At 35.5% G+C, this 9,641-nt stretch overlaps 1 protein-coding gene across 1 annotated transcript; it reads left to right on the forward strand.

Moving 5' to 3' along the window:
* The first annotated feature begins 4,868 nt into the window (after positions 1-4,868).
* On the forward strand, positions 4,869-5,297 carry LOC109153509 (high affinity nitrate transporter 2.4-like). The gene has a single exon (XM_019301375.1). It carries the CDS (start codon positions 4,869-4,871, stop codon positions 5,295-5,297), a length of 429 nt encoding a protein of 142 aa, XP_019156920.1.
* Positions 5,298-9,641: the final 4,344 nt, after the last annotated feature.

Here is a 9,641-nt window from a genome sequence, read left to right on the forward strand (position 1 = left end):
ATAATTATTATTATTTTAATTAATTTATACTAAATAATATTTTTAATAAAAAAATAAACATTGTATGCATTTAACCTGATAAACAAGTCAATTTGGACTTAATTGAACAATTTTACAGGTTTAGAGGATCTGAATTGAGCTTTTTTTACTTAGGGGATCCAATTGCACTATCCATCCTACTTAGGGGGCCAATTTGACACTCTTTCTTTTTTATTTTTTTACAAAATAGTAATTGTAACTCTTTTTGAGTACTTACTAAAATCTATCAAAACAGCCAAATAATTTCACTCCTCCCTCCATAGCCGTCCCTGTGAGCATGTTATCCACTATGGCTATTATCCCAACTCTCATCATATAATAAGGTAAAATAATGCCCGCATGGAAAGCTCAATTGGTCATAGAGGTAAAAGTTGAAAAGAATTACCAGGGATTGAGTTTTACCAGCAGTAGTGTGGGAGCAACCTCTCAAAGTGAGGAGGGCTCCTTGTGCGCAGTAAGTAGAGGTCTAGCCTATGTGGTTCATGTTCAGTTGAGTTATCATGATTTATATCCTCCCAAAGGCTCTGTCGGACCGGAGTGTGGAGGCCCTTAGGGTTGATATTCAACCTTTTGGAAAGAATAATAAGGTAAAATAACATGTGTATTTTATATTTTGTGTATATTCAGTAGTGAACTGGTTGTATTTGAATTCGAATTCATAATTAAACTTTAAATGAATATTATTTTATTTAAAAATCAAATTTTAGTATTTTACTGTGTATTAATTTAAATTCAAATTATAAAATTACTTCTATACTTATTATTTATAAAATAAAAATTATAATATATATAAGATAATTTAATGATAGGTGATGTGAAAAGAGCATATCTTACAAAAAAAAAAAAAAAAATTGCAATACTAGTAATGGATAAGTTGATTGGTAATCACTTTATGAGAGAAACTGTAATACTTATGAGGAAAAATGTGATAATTTTGATAAAAAAAAATGTAATACTTTTAAATCAAAATGTAATATTAGGGATTGAAAAGTTACTTATGAGTAAAAATATAATACTCCAAAATATTTTTGATAAAAAATGTAATACGTTTAAATCAAAATATAACATAAGCGTTGAAAAGTTACTTATGATAAAAATTGTAATATTTATGATGATAGTTGTAATAATTACGAACACATATCCTCATAGGAGATTTGCCACTTTAGGTTGGTTGACAAGTTCATTTTTTTGTATGACGAATATACCTTAGAGCATCCTCATTAGTTGGATTTTTCCCCAGTTTTTTTGTGGCCTCCAGCATCCACTTCATCATCCACTATCTCACTCAATCACAAAAACTCTTCTCCCCATTAATTTTAGTTTTTTTCTCAGTTTTTTGTGGACCCACCATTTTACTATACTATATTTTTAGAGTTAATTACCAAAATGGTCCCTTAACTATAGTGAAATTACCAGTTTGGTCCTTGACTATTTTTTTGACCAATTAAGTCCCTCAACTTTAAAAAAGTTAACCAATTTGGTCATCTGTTAGTTTTGCCGTTAGACTTCCGTTAACTTAGGACCAAATTGGTAATTTTGCTATAGCCAAGGGACCATTTCAGTAATTAACTTTAGGTATGGGCAATTTGGTTCGATTTTCCCGAACTGAACCGTACCAAACAACCGAACGATAATGAATTATTGTATACCGAACAATTCGGTTAAAAATCAAAAGGAAATACTGTTGATTTGATAATAATAATAATAATAATAATAATAATAATACTAATAATAATAATAATAATAATAATAATAATAATAATAAAATAAATAAATAAATAAATAAATAAGTAAATCAAAATCCCTTAATGCCTCATTTACCGTTCAGCTCATATTCTCACTAGTATCTCTCGTATAAATCAAAAGTCTAACATATAACAAAGCCAACTAATGTTTACTATTTTGTTATAAAACATTTACGAGAGATACCAATGACAATATGAGCTAAACGACAGAGCACGCAGCAAGGGACTTGGATTTACTTCATTATTATTATTATTATTATTATTATTATTATTATTATTATTATTATTATTATTATTATTATTATTATTATTATTAAAAAATTTAAACGGTATTAAGTTCGATTCAGTTTTTTACCAAATAATTCGGTTCGATTTAGTTTTTTACCAAACCATTCGGTATACAAGAATCCATTACTATTCGGTTGTTCAATTCGGTTCGGTATGGTTTGATTTGGGAAAACCGGACCGAATTGCCACCCCTAAAGTAAATTACTGAAATGGTCCCTTGAATATAGCAAAATTACCAATTTGGTCCCAAGTTAACGGAAGTCTAACGGCAAAACTAACGGAGGACCAAATTGGTAAATATTTTTAAAGTTGAGGGACTTAATTGATTAAAAAAATAATCGATGACTAAATTGGTAATTTTGCTATAGTCAATGGACCATTTTGATAATTAACTCTATATTTTAATTATAAATTCATAATTGTAATAAAAAATTAATTAAAATAAACATACCTACATTTAATAAATATGATAATAACAAATATTTAAATTAATTTTCGTTGTTGCTCTATTTATTTTAATTATTTTAAATTTTAATTTTAATTTTAATTTTGAATTTAATTTTAATTTTAATTAAATCATTCAAAATTTAATTCAAATTGTTTTATTAAATTTTGTATTTTATAAAAAAAAATAAAACAATAAAAAAACAAGTTAAATGTAAAAAAAAAAAAAAAAAAAAAAAAAAAAAAAAAATGAAAGCTGCCGCAGGTGAAAAACAAAACAGATCGAAAAGAAAAGAAAAAAAAAACAAATAAAGATTGAGAGTGGCCGCCACTCTCAACCGCCTAAGCGGGTGCATGTAAAACACATGCCATCTAGGTCGCGCCGCGAGACGCAATTGCGCGTCTCACGATGCTTTTTTTTTAAAAAAAAAAAACTGGAAAATACCTTGTTTTTGCAGGAGTAAAATACCCCAAACAATCATGCTCCACATCAGTGTAAATTCAGTACATTGGTTTTTCATGTTTCAAAACCCACCAAAAATACAGAGTTGGGGATGCTCTTACAATTATATTTGAAAGTATGTGCACTAACTAAATATTCCTCTTATATAATACTTCATTTGTCCCATTTTATTTGTCATACTTACTATTCATTGGTCAAACCAACTTTTTCCTCTTTGTTTATTTTTTTTTGTATTTTTTAATTATTTTAAAATTTTAATTTTTTTTTTGTGTGTGTTTAATAGTACTTTTAATGTAGTTTCTAAATATATAAATTCTATATACTAATACTAAACTTAATATTATAAAAAATTGAATTAAAAATAACTTCAGTCGAGTCTTGTTAACCGAACCAGACACATAAGTGGGATGATGGGAGTAACTTACAAATCATATATAACTAAAACAAAAGTAAGAGTTCTACTACATGAACTCCCAAATCATACGCCCTAAATTTTACTCCCTGATGTGGCAGGCACTGATAGACTACTTTTTTCATGTGGGTCCCAATATAAGTGTCTACATCATAATTTTGTGTGTGGGAGTAAAAGTTGGAAGTAAAAAATTGGAGTACATATAGTATTTTCCTAAAAGTAATGAGTGCTTGATTCAAGAATTATATACAAAGTTCTATTATATGGACTCCCTATTTTGTACTCCTTCACTTTTAATCATTTATGTGACAATGAATAATTTGTTATTTTCATCATGTGGGTCTCGCCATCAAATTTTGTGAAAAAAAAAAAATTGAGAGTAAAATTTGAGAATAGGATGCACACGGATCGATTCCGATTATGAACCGACGGTTCCCGGTTCTAGAAATGGTAGAACCGGAACTGGCGGTTCCAGTTCAAACATTTTTTTTTAATGTAAATTCAATTATGTATTTTCAAAATTATCTAAATTAAACAATTAATTTTTCTTCTCTAGGTATATTCATTCTAAAATGTTTTAAAAATGATTATATGAAATATTTAAACTTCAAAGTTAAACTAAAAAAATACAAATAATTGATATAGTTAAACTTTAAATTGTTATTTAAAGTTTAAATTTAATCAAATATTATTTATTTAAACTTTAATCAAATAATATTAAATTTTAGGCTCAAGTGTCAAATCGCACCATGAACCAATTGCGATATGTCATGCTGCACCCTGATCTTTCATATATGCTATTCTGATGCACTAACCATAAAATTTTGTTCGTCTAGACTTTTTAACAAGTTACTATCAAGTTACCAGTTATAATAGGCTGATGTGGAGGTGTTTTTTTTTTAAAATATGTATTAAAAATATGACATGGCATCCTTTTTGACTTTCTCAACATCTTTTCTCTTGGTGATTTGTTCTTATCACTCTCTACAGGAGCCCCGACGAAGGCGAAGGCGGAGGCCTTTGGTATCCACTCTCGCCGGCAGCCATGGCATGAACGAGGGCAGCAGTGGAGCGATGGCGGCGTGGTCAGCAACAACGATGGCAGCACCTGGAAGCAGCAGTAACGACTAGACACATCTAGATTTGATCGGCGAGACAGTTGCGCTTTTGGTGGTTGGCGACTTCCTGTAGTGATGACCGGCGAGCTGTCTGTTTCAAACGAGCGGAGCAACAGTGCTGGACCTCCGGCGGCAGTAATACTCCCTCATTTAGTGTCACAGCAGATCTGGCGTCCTCTTGGCGAAGCTGAGCTGCTGTTGCGGCGATTGGAACCGACGACCCTTAATTAGTTTATTTACTTGTAATTTTTAGTCAGTTGGGATCTCTCTGATAATGAGTGTAGTTATTTTAAATTTTGTGTTTTCAGGTCTGATCTAAAGCTCCACATCGCTGTGGGATAATTACAACGACCTTTGGAATGGCGAATCTGGTGGTGCGGCCGTTCGGAGGATTTCCATCGGACTATGCCGCAAAGTTCTTCGAGATGAGGGGGAGGCTATGGGCCTTATGGATCTTGCAAACGATGGGAAGACATTTCTGCTTTCTTTTGGGGCGGGCGAATTTGCTTCCCTTAGCTGTGACATGGATGGTCATCTTCTTCATCGGAGCTCAGGCGGCCTACGGGGCCACTTTCGGCATCATACCCTTCATTTCCCGTCGGTCATTGGGCATCATCTCGGGGCTGACCGACGCCGGAGGTAACTCCGGGTCCGGATTGACGCAGCTAATATTCTTCTCCACCTCAAAGTTCTCCACCGCGTCGGGGCTGTCGTTCATGGGGATAATGATCAGTGTTGAAGATCAGTGTGCGGATGGCCTTCAGTCCACATCAGCACATAGTCCATGAAATGAGTGTTGAATTTTAAAATAAGTCCACATTAACACATGACCCGTGCCATGTCATCATGGCAACCTGAAAACATGCTAAAAAGTCTAGATGAACAAATTCTTATGGTTTGTGCATCAAAACAGCAGATATAAAAGGTCACGGTGCGGCATGACATATCACAATTGGTTCAGGGTGCGGAATGACACTTAAGCCTAAATTTTAATTTAGAACCTAAACTAGAACTGTACGTACGATTCTGAAATCGATGAGGTTCTACAATACACATTTGATTCGATTTGTACCAAACCATAGTCATCCGTAATTTTCCTTTTATATATATATATATATATATATATATATATATATATATATATATAATTAGGTTCTGGTGCGGTTCGCAATCTTATGTGTGGTTGTGGGGTTAAATCTAAGTCATTGATCTTGCTTAAATCAAAGTCCAGGATTACCAAAATTAAAAAAAAAAAAAAAAAAAACGCGGTGGCAATTTGGTAATTTTGCATCTAAGTCAAATTTAATGTGCGTAAGTTTTGTGCTTAAGTTGCGTGAGACTTGTGCTTAAGGTGCATGAGTTTTGTGTTTAATGTGCGCGAGTTTGTGCTTAAGGTGTGTGAGTTTTGTGCTTAATGTGAGTAGTTGTTAAAACTTAAAGTGCGTGAGATTTGTGCTTAAGGGATGCGTGAGTTTTGTGCTTAATATGCGTGAGTTTGTGCTTAAGGTACGTGAGTTTTGTGCTTAATGTGACGAGTTGGTAAAACTTAAAATGCGTGAGTTTTGTACTTAAGGTGCGTGAGTTTTGAGCATAATGTGTGTGAGTTTGTGCTTAATGTAAGCCATTTGAAAATCTTAAGTGCGTGAGTTTTGTGCTTAATGTGCTTTGTTCTATGCTTAAACTGCGTGGTTTATGTACTTAAGGTGAGTAATTTGTGGTCTTAAAGTGTTTTGTTTGTGTGCTTAAAGTGCGTAGTGATTTGTCTGCTTAATGTGCGTCATTTTAATGCTTAAAGTGTGTCTAACCGCACGAAAAACCATTCCCGCACCTGAACCATTCCATATATATATATATATATATATATATATATATATATATATATATATATATATATATATATATATATATATATATATATATATATATAGTGAAAGGTTCCAGTGCGGTTAAGTGCTTCCCGTGCGGTTGATTAATGTGCATGAGTTTTGTACTTAATGTGCGTGAGTGTGTAATGTTAATGTGCGTGAGTTTTGTACTTAAGGTGTGTGAGTATTGTGCCTAAGGTGCGTGAGTTTTGTGCTTAATGTGTGTGAGTGTGTACATAATGTGAGTTGTTGAAACTAACTTTAAAGTGCATGAGTTTTATGCTTAATGTGCGTGAGTTTTGTGCTTAATGTGCGTGAGTCGTGTGCTTAAGGTGCGTGAGTTTTGTACTTAATGTGCGTGAGTGTGTACTTAATGTGAATTGTTTTTAAAAACTTAATTAAGGTGCGTGTGTTTTTGTGCTTAACATGCGTGAGACTTGTGCTTAAACATGCGTGAGACTTGTACTTAACATGTGTGAGGCTTGTGCTTAACATGCGTGAGGTTTGTGTGCTTAATGTGCGTGTGTTGTGTCCTTTAAGTGCGTCAGATTAATGCTTAACGTGCGTCCACCCGCACAATCGCACGGGAAGCCTCAAATGCACATGATCCCTTCCCTATATATATATTGCAAATTCCATCAGCTTGATCATTACTTTCGGGTACCTTAGTATCTTCCTTGATACGCAGGTGCATGGGGCATTAATTGGGATGTGACGGTGATTTGAGCCCTTTAATTAATTTCTACTTCTCCGTAATATTATGCTTCATCCATCCCCGACCCCCCTGATCTATAGGGTTGTTTGGTTCATTTTAATTAAGTTGGAGTTGAATTGAAATTCATTGGAGGTAACAATTATATTGTTTGGTTGGAGGAAATTACAATTTCATTTATAGTATGTTTGGTTTACGGAATGAATTTTGAGGTAATAGGAATGTTATTTCATAAGGAATGGAATAGGCAAGGAATAGAATAAGAATTGTATTATAGTGTTTGGTTCGCGGAAGGAATAAACTTTATGAATTATATTATAGTGTTTGGTTGATTTAAGGAATATAAATGAAATATGTTTTAGAAGACATAAATACCCTTATAAAAATATGTGATGGTGGCGGTGGTTGTGACACCCCAAAAATCCACACTCCAAACCATGAATTAATTGAGTAATTAATTCTATTTCTTTTGAGGAATTGATTCCTAAAATCCTGATTTTTTGATACTCAAGGACTAGTATTTGACTAGTCAATCTTTAAGTGGTGTTGTACCTTGTGCCTTGAGAGGAGTTCCCTTGTTCCTTACACTTTCTAAGAGTTAGTAAGGGTATCCTTGTCTTTTCACCAAGAGCTAGTTTTGTCACCTAAACCTAGAAGACTTCTTCATTTCATTCCCTTACATTTCCTAGAAAATATCTCTACCTTCTCTCTAGAAAACAAGAGTAGCTTGTTCTTCAAGCCAAAAGAAGCCTTTGTCAAGATTCAAAGTTTTGCTTCCAAGATTCAATCTTTCCTCTATTTTGGCATCTAGAAGGGTAAGATCTAAGCTTGTCTAGTCTTTTTGGTTCCATCTTGGTTGTCTTTTTCTTAAAGGTTGAATCTTTATGATCTTTTGGTTTGATCTTGAAGTGGGTTTGGCTAGTGAGCTTAGTGGAGAGCTTGTTGTGGTGTAAGAAGAGTCTTTTGGTCTTCAAGAGGTAACCCATGCTCTACAAAACCTATTTTGCTTACCTATATATGACTTCTTGGCTTCTACTTGTGTTTTGATATGAAATGTGAGAGTTTATGCATTTATCTTGTGATATTGCATATCTAGAGCTTGTGTTTAGGTTTCCCTTGTGCCATTGCTTGGCATCTTCCTTGGTTCAAGTCATTTTGTTGTGCTTGGTGAGTTTTGGCATGTTTTGGACTTGAATTTGTGTTTGGAGAAGAAAATCCCCGAAGGGATTTGTTGTTGTGCAGGGATGTACCCGCGGGCGGAACGGCGGGCGGGGCACCACCCGCCGGCCTACCCGTGGGGAACATATGCCTTGTGGGTAGTGTACCCGCGGGCGGGACCACGGGTGGGGCACTACCCGTGGGTCCACCCGCGGGGTACACGGTGGCGTTTGGTTCGGGATTTGTTCCCCGTGATTTGTTTGTCTCGGTGTTTGATCTTTTGGCCTCCCGTTGTTCTTTTGTGGAACTATTTGAGCGTCTTCTTGATGTTTCGTAGGTCTAGAGCTTTATGGTAGGTATCCATGTAGGATCTTTGGTGTTGTGAATCGTGCTAAGTGTTCAACATTGTGTTTCGTTGAACCGTGTGGTGTCTTGTGTGTTCCTCGGAACTATCTTGAGTTTCCTCGTTGTTGAGCTTGCTAGTTATTATCTTAATGCTAGCGTCGTTGTTGTCGATGGGTGGTGACCTGTCTCTTGATTGAGTATGTTTCATACCTTCTCTTGCAATCCGTTGTTCGTTTCATGTGAGTGGTGGTGCGTGTGTGGCTCTACCTGGATTGCACGATTAGTGGTATGGGACACTAGTCACCAAGGTATTGCTGCGGTCCTCGTGGTGGCCGTGACGTGATTTCATGGAGTTGTGGCTGAGTCCACGTGTTTGGGGGATAACATTGTGTTATCCGGGCATGTGTAGCCGTGAATTGGTGGGTTTTCGTTGGTGGTTATAGGTGGGGGACGACGGTCCCGGAGGAATAAGGTTGGACTTGGCTGTACAGGGGCTTTCTGGAGGTAATGGTTGGTACCGAAGGTACAAGGTTGGGGGTAGCCATAAGGTTGGAACAGGGCATAAGGAAGGCATATCAACTCGTGATGTGTGATGTCACGAGGGCTTGTGAAGCCGTTGTTGTGGTGAGTTCTCTTCTCTCGTGACGTGTGTAGTCACGGAGGCTTGTGGTGTGGTGTTTTGGCATGTGTTGCCGTTGGGTGAGTCTTTATCCTTGTGTGTGGTTAACCTTTGTGGTTTGGGATGTGTTCCCGATTTTATCCTTGTGAGTGGTGAGTCTTGCGTTGTCTTTTGATCTTGGCTTTTGACTTATATATATGTATTCTGTTTCGAAAATGGTTTTCATATTATATATCTACCTATTTATGATACTTAACGGTATTGGTGGGTTACCAGCATCTTTCGCTGACCGGGCGTCGCCCCGATGTTTATCTTTGTATCTTTCAGGTGATGCGTAGTCGAGCGCGATGTCTAGAGCCGGTAGCTTAGCACCCGTATCTTTAGACAGTGTTGTTGAGGCCTGTGTGCCAATGTCTTTAGACTGTTCTAGTTT

This window comes from Ipomoea nil, unplaced genomic scaffold (genome assembly GCF_001879475.1).
Source record: "Ipomoea nil cultivar Tokyo-kokei standard unplaced genomic scaffold, Asagao_1.1 scaffold2494, whole genome shotgun sequence".
Lineage (NCBI taxonomy): Eukaryota > Viridiplantae > Streptophyta > Magnoliopsida > Solanales > Convolvulaceae > Ipomoea > Ipomoea nil.